The sequence below is a fragment of the Capricornis sumatraensis genome, chromosome 6, assembly GCF_032405125.1.
Source record: "Capricornis sumatraensis isolate serow.1 chromosome 6, serow.2, whole genome shotgun sequence".
NCBI lineage: Eukaryota > Metazoa > Chordata > Mammalia > Artiodactyla > Bovidae > Capricornis > Capricornis sumatraensis.
In genome coordinates, this window is record NC_091074.1 from 32,004,713 (window position 1) to 32,032,453 (window position 27,741).

The window sequence follows — 27,741 nt, forward strand, 5'->3', positions numbered from 1 at the left end:
CCTTCCAATGAGCACTGAGGACTGATCTCCTTTAGGATGGACTGGTTGGATCTCCTTGCAGTCCAAGGGACTCTCAAGAGTCTTCTCCAACACCACAGTTCAAAAGCATCAATTCTTCTGCGTTCAGCTTTCTTTATAGTCCAACTCTCACATCTATACATGACCACTGGAAAAACCATAGCCTTGACTAGACAGACCTTTGTTGGCAAAGTAATGTCTCTGCTTTTTAATATGCTGTCTAGGTTGGTCATAACTTTCCTTCCAAGGAGTAAGTGTCTTTTAATTTCATGGCTGCAGTCACCATCTGCAGTGATTTTGGGGCCTAAAAATATAAAGTCAGCCACTGTTTCCACTGTTTCCCCATCTATTCCCATGAAGTGATGGGACCAGATGCCATGATCTTCGTTTTCTGAATGTTGAGCTTTAAGCCAACTTTTTCACTCTCCTCTTTCACTTTCATCAAGAAGCCCTTTAGTTCTTCTTCATTTTCTGCCATAAGGGTGGTGTCATCTGCATATCTGAGGTTATTGATATTTCTCCTGGCAATCTTGATTCCAGCTTGTGTGTCATCCAGCCCAGTGTTTCTCGTGATGTACACTGCATATAAGTTAAATAAGCAGGGCAACAATATACAGTCTTGACGTACTCCTTTTCCTATTTGGAACCAGTCTGTTGTTCCATGTCCAGTTCTAACTGTTGCTTCCTGACCTGCATATAAGTTTCTTAAGAGGCAGGTCTGGTGGTCTGGTATTCCCACAGTTTATTGTGATCCACACAGTCAAAGACTTTGGCATAGTCAATAAATTAAAAATCTGTAACTGAATTATATATGACTGCAGAAAGAGGTTACAACAATTTGAATAGTGCTAAAAATCAAAATAATAAAAGAAAAAACATAGCCATTAGAGAAGCTAAAATCAAAGAAAGGAGAGAAGAAAATTTCAAAGTCTTCAAATTGAAAGGGCTACCAAGTGCTAGGCAAGAGTCTTGAAAAAATTAATTGCTAACAAATCCCAAATCCAAAGATGAGGAAAAAAAAATAGTATGAACTTTCAGTTATAAAATAAAATCTGTAAAATAAAGACTATTAGACTGACATCATATCTAATTTGGCATAAGATTTCTCATCTGCAATGCTAAATGAAGCAATGCATACAGAATTATGAGGGAAAGGTTTATATAACTTAATAAATCTAACCCTCCCAGAATGACTAAGTGTAATGTATGAAGACAAAAGAAATAATTTTCAGACATAGTTCTCTGAAAGTTTTTCTTAAAGAGGCTCTCCAGTTAAAAGATAATGTATAATGATTACACAACTTTGTAAATATACCAAAAACCACTGAATTGTACACTTTATAAAAATGATTTTAATAAATGAATTATACCAAGAAAACTTTATTTTTTAAGATAAAGTACAAGAAAGAACTGAATAGATCGAAAGATACAGAATACAAAGAACTTTGGTCACCAAGGAATTCCTTGGTGGTCCAATGGGTAGGACGCAGTGCTTTCACTGAGGGTTCAATCCCTGGTTAGGAAACTAAGATGCCACAAGCTACTCAGTGTGGAGAAAAAAAAAAAAAAACTTTGGTCAGAATGAATACCAGAAGAATTTATAATTCAGTCTTTAACATTTTTCAAATGTCACTATAAAGATTAAAGCAACTGTTATTGATGCTTTTGAACGGTGGTGTTGGAGAAGACTCTTGAGAGTCCCTTGGACTGCAAGGAGATCCAACCAGTCCATTTTGAAGGAGATCAGCCCTGGGTGTTCTTTGGAAGGAATGATGCTAAAGCTGAAACTCCAGTACTTTGGCCACCTCATGCAAAGAGTTGACTCATTGGAAAAGACTCTGATGCTGGGAGGGATTTGGGGCAGGAGGAGAAGGGGACGACAGAGGATGAGATGGCTGGATGGCATCACCGACTCGATGGACGTGAGTTTGAGTGAACTCCAGGAGATGGTGATGGACAGGGAGGCCTGGCATGCTGTGATTCATGGGGTCGCAAAGAGTTGTACATGACTGAGCGACTGAACTGAACTGAACTAAGAGAGGTTTTGGAGGGAAAAGTGTAAAAAAGACAAAAAAAGGAAGACGACCTGTCATAAAAATTCCAGATCACTTTAGCAAAGTTAGTGGGGAAGGGTTTTGGGGGAAAGTAAACATAAAATTAACATGAGGGATAAAGTGAGATGAAATATTACATATATGACAAATATCCACAAAACAAAAATAAGCAACAAAATAAAACAAATCATATAACAGAAAAGTGAGCAGAGAATATAGATAAGCAGATCACAGAACAGTAAGATTCATAATATCCAGTGTGGATGAGTGAATGAGGAATAAGTATTTTCAGGTTGAGCGTACATTTGTTCAGACTTTATGGAGGGCAATTTGGCAGTATCCATAAAAAGTTTAAATGCAGTTTTTTCCCCATAAATTGCATTCCTAAAAACCAATCATGGGAATTCCCTGGTGGTCCAGTAGTTAAGACTCCACGCTCTCACTGCCAGGGACCCTGAGTTTGATCCCAGGTCAGGGAACTAAGATTCCAAAAGCCTTGAGGCACACCCCTCAAAAAAATGACCTATCATATAGAAATACCCTTACATATACCCAAAAGAAGATCCATTTGTTATCTTAAAGAAATGGAAGAAGAAAACGACATTTTACAAAGGAGAAATATTTAAAATAAGATATAATCATATAAAAATCATATCATAAAATATGATATAATCATATAAAGTAGTTTGCAGTTATTAATTAGAGAAGGAAACGGCAACCCACTCCAGTGTTCTTGTCTGGAGAATCCCAGGGACGGGGGAGCCTGGTGGGCTGCCGGCTATGGGGTCGCACAGAGTCAGACACGACTGAAGTGACTTAGCGGCAGCAGCAGCTATTAATAAAGATGCAAACAGATCTATGAAAAGATGTCCCAACATATATTCAGTGAAAAAAAACAAGTTTTAGAACACTATACATATGAATAGAATATCCAATTTGAAAATACTTGAAGTGCATGGGGCTATAAGTAAAGTATGGGCTTTTTTTACAGGTCTAGAAATGGGGCTCCAGGTTCACTGGAATTAGCTGGTCCCTGATCCTGTGTGCCTGGATCTGATTTCAGATCACCCTAACTTTCCCAAGATTGTTGGATGGCATTGCCAACTCAATGGACAGGAGTTTGGGCAAGTTCCAGGAGATGGTGAAGGACAGGGAAACCCGGGATACTGCAGTCCATGGGGTTGCAAAGAGTTGGATACGACTGAGGGACTGAACAACAACTTTCCCTATATTCTAGAGGAAACAAAGATCAATATTTGGAGGAACCTCTGAGCCACCCTACACGCCCTAAGCCTTTCTAGTACTGTCACTTCCTAGTTCTACCAGGGCCCAACAAGAAAGTGAATTTTTAAAAAGAAAAGAAAGAGATAAAATATATATAAAAAGGAAAAATTTTACCACTTACTACTTTTACTACCTGCAAGTGCCATTGCTTGAGTTTTCAAAAAAGTATGTATTACTTCTATTTTCCTAAATAGTGAAAAAAGCGGGGGTGAAATTTATAATCTCAAGGTGAGGTGGGACTCACTGAACACAAACAGAAGATTAAACCTCATCTCCTAGATAGACAGTATGAGCAGAAATTTAAATAAACAATGAAATAGCTCAGGATCATTTATTGAGAACCTGCCTTCAGTCATAGTTTACCACTGACATAAAAACATGCTAATTTGAGGAATTAGACCTCTGAGAACAGTATCAGGATCTGAAATTAACCCTGAGACAAGCAGGCTGGCTGTGTATGAGATACACAGAAAGTTATTTTAAAAATACAAGAGAAGACTTTAATCAACGCAGAAGAGATCTGATTAGATATAACAACTAACTTGTTCATAGCACAATGTGTTCAAGGGATGTCACTACCATAAAAGGGCTTATCCAACTGCCTACCAGATATTCCCACTTTGGTGTCTAAATTGTGCCTTAAATCCAACATGTCCAAAACCAGACTCATGCTCTTCCCACACGCCTGGTCTTCTACTGTTTCCTATCTACCTGTCAGGGAAGCCAGAAATCAAGGAATCACCTTTGATATATTCCCTTCAGTCATTCTTATATTCAATCCACCTCAAATGCTTCATACCCTACATATCTCACAAATCCATCTATTTTCCTTCAGCTCCAGGCAGCAACCATCACCCCTCACCTGAACTGTAGTAACAGCCACCTAAACCCAGCTCCCTATTACCACTCTAACTGCCTAGCTAGAAGCCAGCACTTTCAATGTTATGTTCACACTGAAGCCAGAATGGTTTTCTGGAATCACTGATACTCAGCAGATAAAAACACTTCAACAGACTCCCTCTGCACTCAGGATAAAGACCCAAATCCTCTAGAGTAGCCATCATGGCCTGCATTGTCTGACTCCTACCTTTATTCCCAGCTTCATCTCAAACCACTCTCTGCATAACGTTGGCATTTTTCAGGCCTTCCTAAGAAGTCATCTCCCTCCCACCACAGGGACCTGCCACATGCTACTTCTTATAACTGGAAAAGTCTATCCTCTTCTATCTCCCAAGATAAAATTTTATTCATGCCTCAGTCTCATGTTGAGTCACTTCATCAGGGAAGCCTTCCTTGACCTCCATGACAAGGTCAAACTCTCACGCTAAAGGCACAACCAACACAGGATACTCTGTCGGAATGCAGTTGAAGATATAATTGTACAACTATGTGATTATGGCATCTCTCTAAACGAAAAACATCATGAGTGCAATGACTACATCTGCTTTCCTCACCATGATCTCACAGCACCTAGTACAAGCATACAAGAGTTGTTCAATAAGTGTTTAGTACATGAATAGGTGGATGGATGGAAGACAGCTAAGGTATTGTCTTGCTTGGATTCAGAAGTGACCTCTGAAAGTAATTTCTAGTTCTATAATTATGTGATCTTACATATGCACCATGAAATTACAGTCTCTTATATCTATATAATTATAAAGTTCTTTATTTGTGTGTATGCTCAGTTGCTCAGTCATGTCCGACTCTGTGACCCCGTGGACTGTAGCCCATCAGGCTCCTCTGTCCATGGGATTTCCCAGGCAAGAATATTGGAGGGGGTTGCCATTTCCTCCTCCAGGGGATCTTTCCCAATCCAGGGATCAAACCCACGTCTCCTGCACAGAAGGTGGATTCTTTACTGTTGAGCCACTGGGGAAGCCCAGAGTTCTTAGTTTATTACTAAATAGGCTAACATGAATGATATTACTAGCTATGGTTATAGTCCTTTCTGGGATTGTACACTTAGCAAATGAGGGAATTGTAAATACTGGGAAGATAAAATTAATATAATATCCTTTCCATTATCAAGCAATGAAGAAACCCTGTTGGGGGAAAGAAAGCAGGGGGTTTTTGTTGGGAGTTTTTTGATTGTTTGTTTTAAAATACATCTTAAGCCACATAGCTTTAACATTAAAACCAACTTAAGACTCCTGACAGAATAAGTAAAGTACAAGAAATATTCAGCACAGTCAACAGAGTTTTAACTACTATGTTGAAGACTGCCCACCATGCAGCCAAGTTCACCACACTATAAATTAACACCTAAGAGAATCTTACAAGTATTAAATGGTTCCTGTGTCTTAAGATCCAGAGAAGGCAATGGCAACCCACTCCAGTACTCTTGCCTGGAAAATCGCATGGATGGAGGAGCCTGGTGGGCTGCAGTCCATGGGGTCACAAAGAGTCGGACACGACTGAGTGACTTCACTTTCACTTTTCACTTTCATGCATTGGAGAAGAAAATGGCAACCCACTCCAGTGCTCTTGCCTGGAGAATCCCAGGGACTGGGGGGCCTGGTGGGCTGCCGTCTATGGGGTCGCAGAGAGTCGGACACAACTGACATGACTTAGCAGCAGCATGCTGCTTTTTAAATAGAATTTTGTGTTATTAAAAAGTCCCCCCTGTATGCTCCTAAGAATTTAGTAAGCTATTCATGGCTTTGGTCATATATGCTTTTTAAACATTTAATGAGGATGAAAAGAAAACATATGTTGAGAGAATAATGGTGCACATGTTCATATGCCACTTTCACTTTTCACTTTCATGCATTGGAGAAGGAAATGGCAACCCACTCCAGTGTTCTTGTCTGGAGAATCCCAGGGACGGCGGAGCCTGGTGGGCTGCCGTCTATGGGGGTCGCACAGAGTCAGACACGACTGAAGTGACTTAGCAGCAGCAGCAGCAGCAGCAGTGACTTCAGATCAGAGCAGCTGAAAGGGGTCTTTGGAGGATGCTATTTTTTTCACCCCCTTCCCTCTTAATTCATTTGTTATGTATGAAAATCATTAAGTAGCAACAGGACTCTTGAAACTGATAAAATTTCTTCCTCCCTCTCCCTCTACCTGGTCTCTCTCTCGAGCTGCTTCTAAAAGAGTGGGTCTAGAATAAACTCAAAATAGTGAAAAGACAATAAAGGCTCAAAATATAATTTTTTAAAAGGGACAGAGGATGGAAATACATCAATTACGTTTAAATCCATGAGCTCATTGTAATTTTTATAAAATAAAATCTGATTGTTCAACACTGATGGATGTTTTTAAAAACTGATATTCTGCAGTTTAGCTAATAAAAAGAAAAAATCAGGTAGATATCTTACCTTTCCTATACAAACTGTACTACTGGGTAACCAGATAGTAGATGTGGGGAAAGTTCTCTTTATAGCAATATTTCAAATAATAAGCAAAAAAAAAAAAAAAGAATTAGAAACTCACTATTTTGAAACTCCTAATGAATTAATCGATCTAGCCATTAAGCACGGACAGCTAACATCACCAAAAGAGAAAACAGTGAGCTGTTATGTCCCTTTGGATGGAAGAACAGATCACCATCTATGCAGAAGTCTTCCCTCCTCAGATACTCCCCCTCAACAATAACAAAAATTGAACTTAAATCTCATCAAATTTCTAGAGCACACTTTTAATTTATAGGAAATACAAAGAAATAAATTAAAGTACACCATGCGGAAGCAGTCAGCAAAATTCACCCTGTGGGAATCACTGCAAACAACAAAGTTTTTTCAATAAATGTAAGAAAGAGACAGAGAAAGATGGAGAGATGCGAAGCAGAGAGCCTATAGGTTAAGAGAGATATTAAAGACATAACAACTAACTCTTATTTGGATGGTTATTCCAACAAATTGTTTTAAAAAAATTATGAGGCAATTAGAAAACTGAATACTGGCTAGATATATAAAAATCACACACACACACACACAAACATACACACATGCATATCCAGGTATAATATTACTAATGTTTTTATTTTTAAAAACATATACACTTAATCTTTACAGAAGAAACTGCACGATATCTGGGATTTCCTACAAAAGAATATGGCAGGAGGGAATTATGGAGGAGTAAGACTGGCCATGAGCAAAAAGTTGTTAGGCTGAGTAATAGGAACATGAGGGTTCATAACACTATTCTACTTATTTTTGAAATTTTCTATAGAAAGCTTTTAAAATCAAAGAGTTCCTCTTTGTAACACCTATTTTTTGTAAAATTTTCGTGTGTGTGTGTGTGTGTGTCACACTCCAAGCTAGATTCCTTCCTTTACCTTCCTTCCCTTGGCAACCAAGTCAACAGCTATTTCTATATTACTCTGTTTGGAGAGATAATATATGCTTTCAAAACAATATTCCAGAGGATGGTTATAATGATGAAGATGATGGAAAACATGGTGTCATCCTGCCATCAGAACAAAACAATTATGTTACCTTTGACAATTGCTCTCCATCCACTCAAATTGCTACTCCCTCTATTCCAGTCAGAGCAACACAGATCGAGTATCACTACCTATGCTTAAATACAATTATGTTTCACAGCTAGAGCTGAGAAGCTGACATACCTATTTCCAAAGTGATGGCTTTCCCCCAAGCTCAATCTTCAGTAACAGTGTCCCAGTCTCCTCTCTGTTTTGAGAATTACCACTCCTCCCTTCATATGGTGACTACAGAAGGGATCCTAGCATTAAAATATTCACAGGATAAAGACACAGCCAGTAAAGGGTAAACTGTCATCTTCCCAGGTGGCGCTAGTGGAAAAGAACTGCCAAGGCAAGAGACAGAAGAGATGCAGGACCAGATTTCTGGGTCGGGAGGATCTCCTGAAGAAGGGAATGGCAACCCACTCTAGTATTCTTGCCTGGAGAATCCCATGGACAGAGAGGATCCTGGTGGGCTATAGTCCATAGGTCACAAAGAGTCAGACACGACTGAAAGGACTTAGCATGCAAGCAAACGTATATCTAAGTCCTAATCTCAGTTCCTATGCATGTAACTTTACTTGGAAATAAGGTCTTTGCAGATGTAACTAAGGATCTTGAGATGCAATCATCCTGGGTGGGCCTTCAGTCCAATGACTGGTATCCTTATCAGAGACAGGAAAGCGAGATTTGAAACACAGAGGCACACAGAAGAAGATCATGAAAAGTCAGAAGCAGAGACTGCAATTGCACAGCCACAAGTCTAAAAATGTCAAGGGTTGCCAGAAGCCACCAGAAGCCGTGAAAGAGGCATGGAACAGACCCACCCAGGCTCCAGAAGGAACCAATCCCGAGACACCTTGGTTTGGGGTTTCTGGCCTTCACAATTGTGGAATAACAAGTTTCTGTTGCTTTAAGTTTGTAGTCATTTGTTACAGCACTCCTAGAGAACTAGTAATACCCAGCCCTTGGCAGAACTGACTGGTCCAGGAGCAAACATCTCAAACATGCTGGTCCTGGGAAACCTGTTAACTGTGGTCAAGAAATTCCAACCTCAGTCTGGCTATCTCTTATGGATAAGATATGTCAGCCCAGGAGGCAGGTGGTGCCCTGTAACTAGGGAGCAGAGAAATCCATCTGCAGCAAGAGAGAAAAAATACATAGCCTGTGTCTCTAATTTGCATCTGAAGCCCAGGTACATTCCTCTTAAGTCCCATGGGATACCCCTTTAGGAAGATAAAATCACCCTTTTATGCTTGAAGGATTACAAGCGAGTTTCCGTAACTTGTAGCCCACAGAGTTCTGTCATACTCAAGAACCTGTTGCCAAAATCCCTTTAGTAAAGATCGACTGGAACAAGTCCCTCCTTGGGTAGCTACCAAAACAAGTTGAAATGACTCATGAACCCTCTGTGTTTTGCTGTGCTTAGTCGCTCAGTCGTGTCCAATTCTTTGTGACCCCAGGGACTTCAGTCCGCTAGGCTTCTCCACCCATGTGGATTCTCCAGGCAAGAATACTGGAGTGGGTGGCCAGGCCCTCCTCCAGGGTGTCTTCCCAACCCTGGGATTGAACTCAAGTCTCCCGTATAGCAGGCAGATTCTTTACCATCTGAGCCACCAGGGAACCCCAAGAATACTGGAGAGGGTAGCCTATCCCTTCTCCAAGGGATCTTCCCGACCCAGGAATCAAACCAGGGTTTCCTGCATTACAGGCAGACTCTTTACCAGCTAAGCTACCAGGGAAACCCCATGAACCCTCTAAGAGGGAGCAAAGGAAACTTCAGGCTTAAGCTACAAGCACAGTGAAAAGAAACAATGCAAAAAGGAAGCTCAGTTTGAAAAAAGAACCCTTGTTGGTGGGAATATAAATTGGTACAACCACTACAGAGAAGAGTATGGAGGTTCCTTAAGAAACTAAAAATAGAGCTACCATATGATCCAACAATCACTCTTGGGCATTTATCTGGAAAAAAATATAATTTGAAAAGATACATGCACCCCACATGTTCACAGCAGCATTATTTACAATAGCTAAGACATGGAAGCAACCTAAGTGTCAGCCAACAGATAAATGGATAAAGATGGAATAAATGGAATATTATTCAACCATTAAAAGAATGAAATAATGCCACCTGCTACAACATGATAGGCCTACAGATTATCAATCAAAGTGAAGTGAACCAGACAAAGTCAAATATATGACATTGCTTATATGTGCAATCTAAAAAAAAATCATACAAATGAATTTCTTTACAAAACAGAAACAGACTCACAGACATAGAAAACAAACTTATGGTTACCAAAGGAGGCAGTAGGGATAAATGAGGAGTTTGGGATTAACATAGGCATACTACTATTTATAAAATACTATTTATAAGACCCATAAGGACCTACTGTATAGCCCAGGGAAGCATAGTCAATATTTTGTAATAACTGATAATGAAAGAGAATATTAAAGAAAAATATATATATATATAACTGAATCATTTTGCTGTACAGATGAAACTAATATAAATAACTATTTTTTAAAAATTGTTTAAAAAGGAAGCTCAATTTTCACTGGCATAAGAGCTAAACCCAGATCTCATCATAAAAGGGAGTGTAGGTCAATAATGATGCTGAATATTCCAGAAAAAAAAAAAAAAGAAAAAAATTTCTTGGTCAAGCTGCACAGACTATACTAATCAAAACCACACATAAAAATTGTTCTTCCCTAGGTAAATATAGCATAATTACTATTGTGTATATGAATACCATGTCTCAGGTTTCCTTTGTCTGGGGTTTATTTGATTATACCATTAAACACTGTACTTATGTATGTAAGCATACATAAATACCATATGCTCGCTCTCCTTTTGAAAACACTACAATTAATGCTTGGTTCTTTATCTTCAAAATATTCAAAATATAAGGCGCAAGAAAGTACCCATACAAATTTTTTGACCAGGGATGAGAATAACAAAAGTTTGTGTTGAAGAGAATTACACAAACATTCCAAAAGAGAGCTTCCCTGGGTTTCATGGGAACAAATGGTACAAATGTAGCCAAGTCTCTTTTTAACTCAAAAGGGTAAGTGGTCAGCCTTAAATACAGTATGTCCTAGCAAATAAGTGTTAAACACTAGATTAATGGTCAAGTCATTTCCTGTATTTGTTATAAAATTATATGAGAAAAAAAAAGCCAGGACGAGAGGTAATAAATTTTTTAAAGTTCTGGGAAAACCAAGGTTGAATAAATAACAAAAAATGATATTTCTGTCAAAAAATTTTTAAGTAATATGTTACTGAGATTTTGCTTCAGAAAGTTCCGCATATTTATTTATCTTCTAAGTACCAGAAAACAGCCTGATTTCTTCTGAAACATCTTCCCATTATAAAAGAAGTATCATGTATTTCAGTAGTCACTTTTTAAAAATCACCTAAAAACATCTTCGCATAAACACGTGACTCTTATAATAGAAGATTTTTTGACAAACAAAGCCTTCAACCAGGTCAGCTAACTTAACAAGAAATAGGGCAGAATGTCCTAGATGAGGAAAGTGGCTGGAATTACTTTTCTGATTATGAGCTGCAAGTTGAAAGAGATTCTGTAAGTTTAGAGAAAGAAAAAGGATTTGAAAAAGGCAAGGAGAGCATCTGAAAACAAGTTAAAAGGCTTAAGGAATACTTGAAAGACAAGATGAGGAAGTAGCCCTGAACCAGGAATTATGTCATTGTCAGATAAGAGTTAAAATTAAATGAGCAATGACACCAATGTAGATATAAACCCTGAAACCATCTCAAAGTCACAAAAAATTCTCTGACTCCCTGGCTGCAAATAAGCATGCTAACCACGACTGTCTTCCTCAAATCTTGGGAAACCTAAAAAAGGCATCCTTCTTTAGTTCTTCTCCTGCCAAATAAAATAAAGCTAAATAATATAGAAAAGCTTCTATAATACAAGGTATGAATGCAGTAGTCTCCTCGGTTGCTAACCATTTCCCGAGTACTGATGAGTACTCAGACACTCAGTCGCGTCCAACTCTTTTATGACCCCATGGACTGTAGCTGGCCAGGCTCCTCTGTCCATGGGATTTCCCAGGCATGTATCTTGGAGTGGGTTGCCATTTCCTCCTCCAGGGAATCTTCTCGACCCAGGGACTGAACCATTTCTTACACGATAACAAAGCAATTAAGTTTCCCAAGGAACAGGGTCATCAACAAAAGAGAAGAGCCTGAGAGACAAGAATGTTTTCATTAAATTGCCCTAAGTCTTAACTCCAATTAGATCTCAAAACATTTTTAACCACCCTAGACCTTTATCAGTCCATGATCCAAGACTCACTGGATCCAGCAGCTTTAGCCAGGCATTTTAAACATCTCATTTGAGATTTACTAAAAAGTACCTTTAAGGAGTCTCAGAAAATAGACTTTCATCTCTCACACCTTAATGCACTTTATTTTCCCCCAAAATACATAAATTACAGCTTCCTCTCCTATTTGAATGCACAAAAGAGAACACAAATCAAGTGCTAGTTTATCTAGAGCATTAACATCCTACCAAACATATTTTTTGAAAGAAGGGGTAGGGGGTCGGGGAAGCAGTTGAACTGAAATTACAGGCTGTCATGACATCTCAATATCGAAAACTAAATACCTGATTCCATAGGAGAGTATGGTTTTTATTCACCATCCTGTTACTAAGCAACTGTAACAATGGCTGCATGAAGCTTTCTAGAAGTTAGCACAGTTAAGGGATCTAAGGAAAGAAAAACAGGGAAACTCCTTGCTTATGGGAATCTTTATATTAGGATGAACTCAACGTAAAAACAAAAACTAACAAAACCAAAAACAACCTAAACTTAAAACAAGCAGTTCCTTAAAGGACAAGAAAAGCACATGCTACCATATATCATTCACTTTATTTTAATTTTATCTAACTTCAAAATTCACATTTAACTCCTGATAATAATTTCCTTACTGTGTTTCCTTTGTAGTCCCCTTCTTTCCTTCACCCTCCCTAGGAAATAATTTTTTTTCAATTTCCTTGCTGATTAAAAGAACATTTTGGACCTCTTATGTCCATTTCTTTGTTTACAGAAGCTATAAAAACTAGTTTACAATTGTTTCATGTTGCCTCCGCTTTGAACCCCAGAGTGCTCTTGGACATCAGACTATTCCTTTGAAGGGAACAGTCTCTCAAACAGAGCCAGACACTTTCCCAGCCACTCCCTGAATTTTAGACAACCAGAGCTTTACAAATGTCAAGTCTCTTTTCAAAGTTAGACTATACAATGTAGCAGGCTCCAGACCAATGCTTCTCAAATTGTGGGTTGGATCTGGAGGGGGAGGGGGTGGGAGGGAGAGGGGTGGAAGAGAGGGAAGCTTTTCATACATGTTGCAGGGGAATTTTACAGACTAGACCTGCAAAGGGGCTTCCCTGGTGGCTCAGATGGCAAAGAATCTGCCCACAATGCGCAAGACCCAGGTTGGATCCCTGGGTCAGGAAGATATGCTAGAGAAGGGAATGGCTACCCACTCCAATACTCCAGCCTGGAGAATTCCATGGACAAAAAGAAAAAAAGAGCCAAGGAGTAGGTTAAAACAGAGAGGAAGAACCACACTGACTTGTCCCTCCAACTTCCCTTACAGCTATCAACATTTAATGCTGAGAAAGCTCCAGAAGCTACATTGTCTGCTGCTGCTGCTAAGTCGCTTCAGTCGTGTCCGAGTCTGTGCGACCCCAGAGACGGCAGCCCACCAGGCTCCCCCGTCCCTGGGATTCTCCAGGCAGGAACACTGGAGTGGGTTGCCATTTCCCTCTCCAGTGCATGAAAGTGAAAAGTGAAAGTGAAGTCGCTCAGTCGTGTCCGACTCTTAGCCACTCCATGGACTGCAGCCTACCAGGCTCCTCCATCCAAGGGATTTTCCAGGCAAGAGTACTGGAGTGGGGTGCCACTGCCTTCTCCGACATTGTCTAAATGTCTATTCCATAGAAGGATGCTTCTTCTCCCTCCTTCCTTCCCTCCCTCTGTCTCTCTCTCCGCCCGCCCACTGCCCTCTCTTCTTCTCCCTCTCTCCCCTTCTCTCTCTCTCCCTCTGAAGAATGCTAGGCAGACAAAATGAAAAAATAACAGTTTTACACTCATTCTTCTACATCAAAGCTGAGCAATCTTTGTGTGGTTCTGTGCCCAAGATACCTCTACGTTGCAATAAATCTCTATTTCAAAAAGAGACAGCCAGAGACAAGCAGAAATTTGAACACTGGAAACAGAAGATCCAAAATGTCTCAGCCAAGAACCACAGGGAAATGACAAAGTCATTTCTGCTTTTAGATCCCAAAGATAAAAACAGTTTTCTGTCTCAGAAGATTCCCTGAGGAGCATTTGGAAGAGCCGGCTGTGTGGGTTCCCTGTTTTTAATTAAATTTAACCTAATTTCTTAAATTTAATTCTCATTTTGGTTTTTTCTAAGCTGTAAACAATGCAGAGTATAGTCTTTGTAATCACTGCAAACCACAAAGCTGTGCTACTTGAAATAAAACAAAGAAAGAAAATTCTTCACAAATAATCATTATGTCTACTGGCAAGAATAAAGAAAACCTAGCAGTTTTATAACACATTTCATGATCAAATTGATGCTAAAGTTAAATTGGTCAGCTTCAGAATCTATTCTGCCTACATCTCCTGTGGCTACCAATGTAGACAACATGAATACTCTAAGAAACTGTAAAAAAAACTTTTAAAACAGCTAAAAACTTATTTTCTGTCTTTTTCTTTGCGTGCATGCCCACACGCACATGCACACATGCGTGCACACTTGAACAAATGTTTTTTTCTGTTGTCGTTGTTCAGTCGCTCAGTCATGTCTGACTCATTGGGAACCCCATGGACTGCAGCACGCCAGGCTTCCTCGTCCTTCACCATCTCCTGGAACTTGCTCAAACTCATGTCCATTGAGTTGGTGATGCCATCCAACCATCTAGTCCTCTGTCATCCCCTTTTCCTCTTGCCCTCAATCTTTCCCAGCATCAGAGTCTTTTGCAATGAGTCAGCTGTTCACATCAGGTAGCCAAAGGATTGGAGCATCAAAGCTTCAGCATCAGTCCTTCCAATGAATATTCAGGGTTGATTTCCTTTAGGATTGAATGGTTTGATCTCCTTGCTGTTGAAGGACTCTCAAGAGTCTTCTCCAGCACCACACTTTGAAAGCAACAATTCTTCGACACTTATCCTTCTTTATGGTCCAACTCTCATATCTAAATATTTTTTAGAAGGATCCTATTGTATAACCACAAAAATATCAGTTTTGAGGGGACTTGACTTGACTTTGACTTTTAAAAGGTTAAGTTTTAATGTGTCTCTCTTTATGTAATTTATTGGTTGTCCTTAAACAAGCCACCAAGATTTTGGCTCAGTCATTTTTTCAAATGTGGATAGTAGTATTAGTTCCTCCCTAAATAGCTTTCTCCTTAAATTTACAACATTAGAACCTCCTTGCACTGTGTAGTTGTATTGTTTAGATCCAAAAGTAAGACTATCAGCATCTTAAAGGGGCCAGGGGAACGTCTCTAAGAGATAATCAGAGCAAGTTAGATTATACCTTTAATTCAAGAATGTCTTATTAGAAAATGATAAGATGTTTCCGATGTCTCATCAGAAAATGGCACGGGCCATCCTTTGCACATCAGTCTAAGTCCATCATCGCTGCTGTAAACTGGAAGGCAGAAGTTTTGCTGACAGTGGATCAGCATGCCATCTGTATACATTAAAATTTGTCAGTAATATCAGACTTTTTAATTAAAAAATAGACTTTTGAATTAGCAACACGTTCACATAGTTAAATAGGCTTCCCTGGCGGCTCAGAGGTTAAAGCGTCTACCTGTAATGTGGGAGACCCGGGTTCGATCCCTGGGTCAGGAAGATCCCCTGGAGAAGGAAATGGCAGCCCACTCCAGCACTCTTGCCTGGAGAATCCCATGGACGGAGGAGCCTGGCAGGCTACAGTCCATGGGGTTGCAAAGAGTCAGACACGACTGAGCAGATTCACTCACAGAGTTAAAAATTCAAAAAGGCATATGAGGCAAATATTCTGTCTTTCCTCTGTACCTCAGTTTTTCTTCTCAGAGGTAAAAGTCTTACCAGGTCTTATTTATTCTTTTAAAGATGTTGTATGCACATGTCACTGAAAATTTATAGGTACATGTGTTTTCTTTAAAAAATAAAAAAGTAGCCTACTAGACATAGTATTCTTTTTCATTTTTTAGTGAAAAAATATATCTTTTCCATCATTCCTTATTTTTCCAGCTGTATAATATTCCACTGTATCAATATGCCATAATTTACCAGTTTCTTATTATTTTCAATCATAGGCAGTGCTTCAGCGAGTAATTTTAAACATAAGGTTACCATTAGTTTTCAAGAGTCTTTGGAAACATGGCCAAGATATAGAAGAAAGCTTTGAATTTTATTGTACTCAAATATAGGAACTTTAACAATTGAAGGATCCTGAAAAAAAGATTTAAGTTTCTTAGAGTATTCATATTGTCTAAATTGGTAGCCACAGGAGATACAGACAGAGTAATTCTGAGACTAACCAATTTAAATTTTGCATCAATTTGATCAAATCTTTATTCAGAATGATCTGGTTATCTACTGTTAAAGAGTGTGCTAGAGACAAAAATACAGGTTAAAAATATTGTGAAACATATTGTGAAAGAGCAAGCAGCCCAGCTGGAAAGGGGGAAGTATCTAGGTAGAAGAGCTGATATCTGAGCTGAGATATCAGAAGGAATATTACATGCAGAAACGCAGTGTGCACAGGTGTCAGAACAGGGATCAGGTGTGTATGGCTAACAGGAGTGCTCATGGCAGGAAACACAGGCTGAACAGAAGGTGGGAACTAGTTTGGGAAGGGCATGTATACCATACTAAAGGGCTTGGACGACAAATGTAGACGAAAAAGACTATATGCAGACTATACAGAAAAATCAAGCTTCCACAAAGTTCCAAAAAGATAATCTAAGGGAACAAAATAAGATTTGTGAAGAAAGGTTAAAAGGCCAGAGGTTGATGACTATTAACACATGAAAAGATGTTCAACATTGCTCATTATTTGTCTGCTCACTTGCTCAGTTGTGTCTGACTCTTCTGAGACCCCATGGACTGCAACCCACCAGGCTCCTCTGTCCATGGAATTTTCCAGGCAGGAATACTGGAGTGGGTTGCCAATTCCTATTCCAGGGGATCTTCCTGACCCAGGGATCAAACCCACATCTCTTTGACTCCTGCATTTTCAGGCAGGTTCTTTACCACTAGCGCCACCTGGGAAGGTATTCACTCATTATTAGAGAAATGCAAACAAAAACTATAATGAGGTATCATCTCACACCAGCACCAGTCAGAATGGTCATTATCAAAAAGTCTACAAATTATCAATGCTAGAGGGGGTGTGGAAAAAAAGAGAATCCTCTTGCACTGTTGGTGGGAATGCAAATTGCTACAGCCACTGTGGAGAACAGTATGGAGAGTCCTTTATAAACTCCAAACAAAGCTAGCATACAACCCAGCAATCCCACTACTGGGCATATACCCTGAGGAGACCAGAACTGAAAAAGATATATGTACCCCAGTGTTCACTGCAAAACTATTTACAATAGCTATGACATGGAAGCAATCTAGATGTCCATCAACAGATGAATGGATAAGAAAGTTCTGGTTCATATACACAATGGAATATTACTCAGCTATAGAAAGGAACACATTTGAGTCAGTTAATGAGGTGGATGAACCTAGAGCCTATTACACAGAGTGAAGTAAATCAGAAAGAGAAAGACAAATGTCATATGTTAACACATATATGTGGAATTTAGAAAAATAGTACTGACAAGCCTACTGGCAGGGCAGCCAAGGAGACACAGACATTTTGGACACAGAGGGGAAAGGAGAGGGTTGGATTACATGAGCAAATAGCATTGAAACCTATACATCACCTTATGTAAAATAGACAGCCCGTAGGAATTTGCTGTATGATACAGGGAACCCAAACCCAGTGCTCTGTGATAATCTAGAGGGGTGGGATGGGGATGGGTGAAAGGGGGGGGGGGGGCATTTGTACACCTAATGCTGTTTTTATGTTGATATATGGTAAAAACCATCACAATATTGTAAAGTAATTATCCTCTAATTTTAAAAAATAAAATATATATTAAAAAAGGCCAGAGGTTATTTAATTCAATAGACCTCAAGTCCAGGAAGGCACTAACCAAAGACTGATGGTGACAGCTATATTCCATCTCCACCGAAGGCAGAAAAAAAGATCAAATATTCAGTTCTGGGTTTCCTTGGTGGCTGAATCAGCAAAAAATCTCCCTGCCAGCCGGAGACACAGGTTCAATCCCTAGGTCAGGAAGATCCCCTGGAGAAGGGAATGGCACCCAGCCCAGTATTCTTGCCAGGGAAATCCCGGAGAAGAGGAACCCCCAGTCCACTAGGGGGTTGCAAAGAGTTGGACACAACAGCAACTAAACAGCAGCAGCAGTGAAGCAGCAGCAGTGAATGGAATAAATACGGTCAAACCAAACAAATTCAAAAAACTAAACATTATTTACTTCAAATAATCAGGGGAAGGTATGTCTAAAGCACAAAATGCTTTTAAAGAAATCGATGCCATTATTTTCTAATGTATGCACTGATGTTAAAGGCTGACCAAGGCTAATAGGGTATCAACTTTACCACTGTGGAATGAGTATTGCTTATGGGCAACCTCCTTTCTTAAAATAAGTCAGGAAATTACACTGCAAACTGTGAGTTATAAACTTGGCTATTCATTAAAAAGAGCAATAACACTTTCAATCAGAGTCCCAAAACTTAAGTAGAGCAAAATGACCACAAATGCCCAAATTTCCAGAGCTTAATTTAACATGTTTTCACCACATATGAAATATCAACTGTATGACATTTTTAGAGAAAGAACAATAACTAGTAAGTAGGATGAACGGTGAAACTTAATGGCAAATCAGTGAATTTCTGTCTAAAAATTTAAACTATTAACTGATCAAATATGAAGGAAAGGAGCACCTGGTTGATGGAATCAGGTTGAGAATCCCATTGAGCACATAGCTGAACTCCGCGTGATCCTGAGCGACAAGGGCCACCAGACCCTCGCAGCAAGCTGTTCGAACTACAACATTATCGCTGCAACACTTCTCCCACAGCAAGTTCAAGGCCGGAGTCTGAAATCAAACCAGTGATTAAAACACACGTCTGATGACTATCAAATGCATACACAGCCCCACCAGCTCATCAAAGCATAATTCGTTCACCGTAGGCTGGCTTTCCTCTACAAAAATGATGTTGTGTCATACCATGTGTAGGGTACACTGGAGCTGGTTTTCCAAGAGAGGCAGTGGATGTATTCTGATATCCTAACTCTCTCTCCTCTGGTGTCTTTGCAGCAAACTGAGGCTGGCTGCAGAGGTTCTATCTGAGTATAAGCAATGCAGCTACTAGGAGATCAAAACCATGGTTTGGTTCTAGCACTATGTTCTAACCAAGCCATTTAACCAGACACCACCATACCAGCATATCAGTTAGTCTAAGCTGGACTTCAAGTCATACCTATGCTTCCAGCCCTGAACATTTTCAGAAAGTGTTCCTCCTCTCCTCCCACCAACCTCTATTTAAATCATCAACTGGTCAAACATGGAGGAAAGAGCACCTGATTATGTCACCCCACTGTCCCTTACGGCACCCCTGCTCCAAGTGATTGAAGCTGAATGTGGACCCAGAGGAAGGAGACAGAAGCAGCTGAGGCTACAAGCAAGCTGCTGGTTCCAGGACTACCAAAAAATGCCTAGAAAAACTTTTTTGCACAAGGAAGAGAGTTTGACTTCTCCCTTCATACTGTGAACCTGTCATCTTTGATAGGAAAGCATCAGAAAGACACAAAAGTAAATAGTTCTTCATTTTGAAAATTTCTAGTAAAGCAGAGGTTCTAGCTCTCATAACTTGCTCAGGAACTTATGACTCTCCTCAATAAAAAAAATAATAATAATAAAAAGTTCACTACTAATGATGAACCTACATTTGAATGTATTCTGGGCTAAGTCCATTTAGATTTTACTTGGAGTTAGGGTTATTTATTTTTGCCTTTTTTTTTTTTAAAGAACACAATGAAGCTATTTTTGCTTCCTTCTGACATAATTTACTAGGGAAACATAAAATCTGGACAGAAAAAAAAATTACAACCCCTAGCTCCCATGGAATAACTAAACTAATGAAAATCAACATATATTGTGCCCACTTTCCCATGGTAGCTGACTCTGAGAGCCTTTTCAATCGTAGGATCCCACTAACTAACTGTACAGAACAAGATAGTTAACAGTCACTGAAGGGAACAAATATTTATATTCCATTTCTTTTATTCCAAAGGAAATTTTATTCACCTGTGTGGACCATACCAAAGGGTTCTAAACATCATCACTCCACTTCTAAGCCAGAATAACAAAATAAATGAATAAAAAACTGTTGCCTCAGGTAACATTGCACCTTCATGGAAGGAAGCACTCATTTATTAGCAGAAGAGGAAACATTTAGTTACAGGGATTTGACATTAAGTAAATTCTGGCAGTTTAAGTAAAACCACCAGATCTTCTCAGAGTACATAATGTGATTATAGGCAGGATTAAGATCAGAGTTCTCGGAAAACCTAATTTATATGACTACATACAAACACCAGATAAATGCCCATTAGTGAAGTATGCCTCTACACTGACCTCAATGTGTCAGCAGAAGGGATACAGAAATGTAATTTGAAGTAGCTAATATAAAGGAATATGAGAGAAAGGAAATAAATTTATTTGTTATGAAAAAAAATCTTATTTCCATCACCTATATTCTCCATAGAGTTTACCTTAGAGGCCCAACTTAAGCAGAGTTTCCAATCAGCATGTCAAGCTACATAGCACTGGTCAACCAAAACCCAAGTGGTAAATATGTCAGCATTGGCATTCACCAACCCTATGAATGATACAGAATTTTTTCCTCCAGTTCTACCTATCAAAGCATGACTTTTCTAACTTAGAACTTGTGTGTGGGACTACCTAAAGCCTGAGAAATCTCCTACACCCCAGCAGAGCCATTGTGTTCACTCTGTCCGTTAAACAGATTCCCTCAGCAGTAACTCTATCGGCCTTCTTCTAAAGGCTGCCTATGCTCATTCCACCCATGTTCTTTTTCATTAATAGTCATAAGAATACTCCCCTTCACCCCTTCCCTGTCTAGTTCCTGGAGTCTGTTGTAACACTTTTTAAAGTTTAAAAGAAAAACATGGCAAACAAAGAAACAAAAATAGATAAAATCATTTCTATAGTGACCTGACCTGTGAGGAAAACAAAAGAAGCGCAAAGGTGGTCCAGTTACCAGCAATATCTGAATAGAACTAAGCACAAAATTAAAGACAGACCTGGTGTGTGCACTGGTGGATCTTTTCTGAAAAGCTGTTTTCCTTTAGAACTGCAGCAATAAGATGACCCACAGCCTAAAACAAACAAGATTAATGAATACATTCCCTCAGAAGTTCTCTCTCAATAGTGAATTTGAAGGTAACTAACAGCAGTGCTAGTGGATATGAGTATACCAGTCAATCAGTAATAACACTCCCATTCAGGGGGTATGTGCTCTGAAGAAGGCACTGTACTTGGCACTCCACAAATGGAATCTCTCATCTTCACAACAACCCTCAAGGTAAGCATTTTTATCCTATATTTTATCCCAGTAAGAAAACTACGGTTCACAGATGTTGAGAAAATTGCTGGATTTTCTGTTTAAATTGTTGTCACTTGGTATTACAAGATAATTTGAGATTGCTTAATCCATTAATCCATGAGACAAATGAGAAACTCCACAGCTTTTAAAATCATCTTTGCAACTAAATGAAACGCATCATGCTTCATCATGCCCTTAATGAAGATAGAGAAAACTCATCACCATCTTCATGGCTATGGCCCACACAGATTTGAACCAACAGGTCCTCCCCCAACTTCAAACATTCTCTCCCCTCTAGGATCTAGGATGTAATATCCCTGTTGGTTTCTCATAGGTTTCAGCTCCTTAATAAGCTTTCAGTCTCATAAATCTCTAAAAATTTCCCATATCGTCTTTGGTCAAAAAACCCAGAATTAAAACTAAGATTCTCGTAGGAGTGCTGATTGATCCCATAAACATATAAATGTTGTTACTTCCTATCGTCTCAACTCCATTCTCCTAGATCTTCAGCACCACCCAGCATTGCTGTCGAAGAACCACAGACTAGCAACGAGGAGGACTGCCATTCTAGGTATGGGCTGGGAAAAATTTTGCTATGGCAAGAACTATTCAGTGTGCCCACGTGACCAATGTCTGATATGGATGTATAAACACCCATCAGCCTTGCAAAGCCTCCAGAAAAGCTCAAACAAAAGCACAGCATCTGCTCCTTCATTTCTTTTTGCATTTCACACACTAGAATTGAATTCAGACCTCAATGATCAATGGTCTTTACAAGTCACTTATTTACATGAAATTTAAGTTTAGATCAATGACCTCTTACTTCCTTGTTAAAGAGATAGTAACAAAAATTGAGGATCAGTGAACAGCTTCAGTTCCTGTTTACAATATAACCATATTTCATTGAATGTAAATGGCCATCAAATGCAAGATGCATCATTATTTCATGAACCACTAAGAAAAAAAAAGGGCTGCCAATTAATGTTATACAATGCCTCATAATTTTTGATTTTATGTTAATTTATATTTATTTTCTAAGAGCTCTTTCAGACTCTTAGAAAATCATGGCCAAATGCACAAATGTGCAGGCAGTATCAACTGTATAATGACTGCTGCCATCAATTACTAAATACAGATGTTAAACATGAAAAAAAATGTGTGAATCAATGAAACATGGTGCTAACACTGAGCAGTGGTTACAAAAGAACAATAAGAAGTATTCACAGAGGACAGGGAACAATTGCAACCATCTAATGAAACCAATATGAAACACAATGGACAAAAAAAGCTACCATTCATATTTAGAAAAAGGACTAACAGAAAATAAGCTTAATGATAAATATCCCCCACTGCCCACCAAATTCAATTTCTCTAATTTACCTTCCAATTTATCCCTCTAACAAATGAGACAGTATAGCCTAAATTGATTTTCAAATACAAAATCCAAGTATAAATCAGCCTATGCTGCTACATAAGGTTTCCATAACAAAGAGTAGCTTAAATGGATACCGCCCACTAAACAATACATATACACTTTTAATTTAACAGCAACACATATAGGCATTTGTTTATCTATGCTAATGAAGGGACTCCACGCACAGGAAAATAGAAACTGTGGACAGCGTCCTCCAAGCCTTCATCTTCTTCTTCATGGTAAGCACCTGTGTTGCACAGGATATGACTCCAACCCAGTCAGGTAGAAGGGAATCTTGCATCAGGAGTGTTGTACTCCTCATGGAAGGGTTCCCCACTACCCAGCTAAGTCAATTCCCACAGCAGGCAACTCCGAAGGCAACTGCTGAGAGTATCCAAGACGCCGCAGGTTGGTAAATCTTCAGGCAGGCTTCTGCTGGCCCCTTTGCTCTACTCTCATGAGAAAAAACAGTAGCTATTATGGTGCCTTGATTAACCAGAATGCTTCTCGTTAGCTAAAGGTTAACCAGAAAACCAGTTCTGTTTTACCCCTAATAACTGAAAAGCTCTTCTAAAACTAATTATCACAGTCTTCTACCTGAGTTAGCATATAGATCTAATCTTTCAATCCAGGATATTTTACTGATTTAATATCATTATTATAAAAATCTATTATGCTTAATAATTGTACTAAGAGTAGAATATACCTTTTAAAATAGGAATATCTGACATTCTGAAGATGTATAACCATTTACTTCTGTTCCCAATAATTAATTACAGACCAAAAAATATATATTCAGAGGTTAATCAAAGTTTTTTATCTCTAAGAAGAAAAGTATGACATAAATAAAATCACAGATTGGTCAGTTTCACTATTTACTTTTCCTATGCCTAATATAAATTTTCAAATTAACTGATATAAAAGTTAGTTATTAATATATACTCCTGTACATAGATGAATAAAAATATTTAATGTTAAAAATATAAATTTCAATTAACAATCCACCAAAAATGTTAATGTGTTACCATGAAGCAAAAATAGATAAATAAATGAACAAATAAGTAAAAGTACCTGTGACTGGATAAGAGAATTTGGAAATTCAAACCTTTTCCTTATGTCATCCGACATTTTTACTTCTCTTACATATAGGCAGATTCTGTAACCAAAACAAAAGATATTTGTTACTTTGGAAAAGGAGTTCAAGTAACTATTTGTCAAATAACATGAAAGTAATTCTGTACAAACTCAACAATGGCAATAAAGCACAGAGCCCTGGAGAACAATCCCTTGGCACACCCTTCACTGTTAACCACTTCAGCCCTCAAATGGCATGACTGATGGCATAGTAAACTAAAAACGCCCAACAGTCCTTAGTTTTCCCATGAGAGCAAATCCCAAAACAGATGAATTCACGCCACAGAAACAAACAAACAAACAAAAATCCAAAAATTCATGTCCAAATAGCAGAATTTTAAAAGTTCAACCACACATTTGAAATAGAAATTCATCCTTCTGTGGATCAAAACTCCTGAGAAAGAAAGAACCAAACTTTCACAAAACTGTTTAAGCAGTGCCTCACTTTGGTACAAGCTTCCACTGAAGCATGAATCTACCCGTTTGTGACAAGTGTGAAGGAAGCACGGGTGAGTTTTCTTCAGGAAGTATAGAAATGACCTGGAAATTCACACAGCCAAACAGATCCTTTCTCTTCTAAAAGAGGAACAGCAAGCAATCAGCACCGACTTTTAATATTTACATCATGCCTCTCATGCCTATTGGGTTCTCAAGTACAACAATCACAACAAAATCATAGCGGACAGAGTAGTAAAGTGGAGGCAGAGAACTCGTAAGGGGGTTTCCCAAGGATCTCACTTGATCCAGTCACCACACAGCACTGAACCCACTGAGTTACAGCCCACTGTAAAAAGCAGGATGCTGTAGGCCACCTATTTATTACAGTATAACTTTAAAAAAATGCTTACATTAGTACTGTAATCTATGTTACCTTATAAAAATAACAGGCAATAAAACCAAGCTCTCCTGATCTTAAAAATGAAAGCATTTTGTGTTGAACCTGCAGCTTTTTCTCACTACTGTCTTCCTTTTCTTCTAAACCCAAACTCCCTGAATAATTCATGCTACTTTTCTTCCTCAACATATGCGTCCAACTTAACTCCCTTGAACTGGCCATTTCACAGCACTGAAACAACATGTTCTGACTGCAAACCATGTCCCTTATCTAATCCACTCATTAGCTTTTAAACAGGTCAAAATTTCAACTTCCCAGTTGTATTAATCTCACCTGTCTTGAAATGTTCTTCTCTGTTGTTCCATAAGACATCATAACAGAATTTCCCAAAGTGTGTCTTGGGGAAAGCCAAGATAGAGACCTCTTCGAGAGGAAAAAAGAATTTTGTAGGGACATATATTGCCATTTTGAAAATTCAAAAAGTAAATAAAAAGCCAAATAAAACATGAAATATGTTAGAAGGTGATACAATGGGAAAAAATAAATCTGATCTCTTTTTCTATGAGTTTGTTTGTGAAGTAAAACTGACCTACAACGCTATGTTAGTTCTGGTTACACACATAATGATTCAATATTTCTAAGTGTTTCAAAATGATCGCTATGGTACGTCTATTTACCATCACGAATACAAAGTTTTTACATAATTATTGACATATTCCCCACACTATACAGTTCATACCTGTGACTGGTTTATTTTGCAGCTGGTACCAGAGACAGGAGAGAGGGGGGAGGCGGAAGTGAATGAAGGCAGTCAAAACATTCAAACTTCTAGTTATAAGATCAATAGGTACCAGGGATGTAATGTACAATGCAGTGCTGAATGTTAACATATAAAAGTTGTTAAAGGAGTAAATCTTAAGAGTAAGAGTTCTCACCAAAAGGAAAAAATATTTCTTTTCTACTTCTTTCATGTTGTATCAATATGAAATAGTGGATGTTCACTAAGCTTATTGTGGTAATCATTTGATGATGTATATGTCAAATCATTATGCATTAGAGTGCTAAATGTCAGCTGTATCTCAATAAAACAAGAAGAAAAAAAAATTTTTTAAGTAAAGCGAATAGAACAAAGGGGAGGAGATGAGAAATGGGGGGTGGATACACTTTCTATTTAAATATGGTGGTCACATTGGAGGGTGCCATTTGGGAGTTAGCCACACAGATAATCTAGGGAAACAGTATCACAGGCACAGGAAACAGTGAATTTGAAAGCTCTAAACTAATGATCTGCTTAAGATACATCCCAGAAAGAGCAAAAGGATGAGTTAGGAACAGAGCAAAGGAGGAAGGAAATGGCAAATGAGAGCCAATTAGAAGCTAGACCATAGAGGGCCTTGCAGGCCACTGGAAGGACTGATGTATTTATTCAGAGTGAAATGGTTAACCACTACAGGGGAAAAAAAAAAAAGTGGTAAGATTTTAATAGAATCACTTGAGGTGAGATGTGGTCAGACTCTGGGTATCTTCAAAGGTAGAGTCAATGTGGTTACTAACGGACTGGATGAGAGTATAGGAGAAGGAAAGGGTCAACGATGACTCCAATGTTTCTGATCTGAGCAGCTTCATTCTTAATTTCAATCCCTTTGGGCATTTTACACATGAAACAAAACCATGAATATATTAATTACCATGCATTCTTTACTAAAAGGAAAAGATAGAATTGCCATCAACTGAGATAGGGAAACGAGTTATTTGAGGGAAGACTAGGAATTCCATTTTGCACAAGTAAGGTTTAGATGCCTAATGGATATCCAAGTGGAGACGTCAGGGAGAAAGTTGGATACATGAATCTATAATTGAAGAGACAGATATTAGTTGGTGATACACATAATGGTGTGTACTGCTGAAGAATCTGAGAGGTTCTAAGGCAAGAAATTTGATAAACTTTGCTTAATCCAGAGTTTACCAAACTTCTCTGGTCATGGCCCCCTTTCTTCTGAAACTAGCTGTTAACAGTCTATACAGCCACCCTTCCCTGGGATACACCTTGGGAAACACTGCTCTACTGGTTTCTCCTATTCCTCTCTCCGCTCTGCTTCTCGTCGCCATCTTCCTTCCTGCAGGTGCTCCCAAGCCTCTTGTCTTGTTCTTCTTTCATGAAAACTCTCCCGGAGTCTTCATCTACTCCGTATCTCCAAACACTTCCCTACTATCTCTCACAAGGCTCAAAAGCACCAGATTGCAGATGTTAAAAACAAAACGCATATTTTCTCATAAAAATTATTCCCATTTCAGTGCATCTTGTCCCAGTTCTCCTCTCACAATTTTCTTCACCAACATTCTCAAAGTCCAGTCAGTCACCAAGTCAGCTTCATTCCTTCCAGCATCTCAGAGTTTATGCCTCCATTTCTCTACTCATCATCTTCAATGTTCATGTGAGACTTCCTTCAGTAACTGGTTCAACCTGGGGTTCTCTACCCCATATACACTGTGAGACTAACTGTTCTAAAATGCTATTCCCATCATATCAATTCCCTGTAAAGAATACATAGCAGGTTTTTAATAGCCTGGCAGATTAAATACAAATACTTATTTCCAGCTTTTAAGTTGTCTCCAAAAACAATCTCACACATTCAACTTTATTTTCACTGTTGTCTAATTCTGGTGGTTTAGTTGCTAAGTCATGTCTGACTCTTGCAAGCCCATGGATTGTAGCCTACCAGGCTCCTTGGTCCATGAGATTCTTCAGGCGAGAATACTGGAGTGGGTTGCCATTTCCTTCTCCAGAGGATCTTCCTGACCCAGGAATTGAACTCAGGTCTCCTGCATTGCAGGC

General features: G+C 38.8%; 1 protein-coding gene across 3 annotated transcripts in view; it reads right to left on the reverse strand.

Moving 5' to 3' along the window:
- The window catches only part of FOCAD (focadhesin), a 273,360-nt gene extending 249,272 nt beyond the window's left edge, over positions 1-24,088 (reverse strand). For all 3 annotated transcript variants that reach the window (XM_068973925.1, XM_068973926.1, XM_068973924.1), the window contains exons 1-3: positions 24,008-24,088; positions 21,221-21,295; positions 18,835-18,989 (exon numbers count right to left, since the gene is read on the reverse strand). In XM_068973925.1, coding sequence (XP_068830026.1) covers positions 18,835-18,989; positions 21,221-21,295; positions 24,008-24,064 — 287 coding nt within the window. In that variant the 5' untranslated portion in view covers positions 24,065-24,088. The remainder of the gene's footprint in view (positions 1-18,834; positions 18,990-21,220; positions 21,296-24,007) is intronic.
- Positions 24,089-27,741: the final 3,653 nt, after the last annotated feature.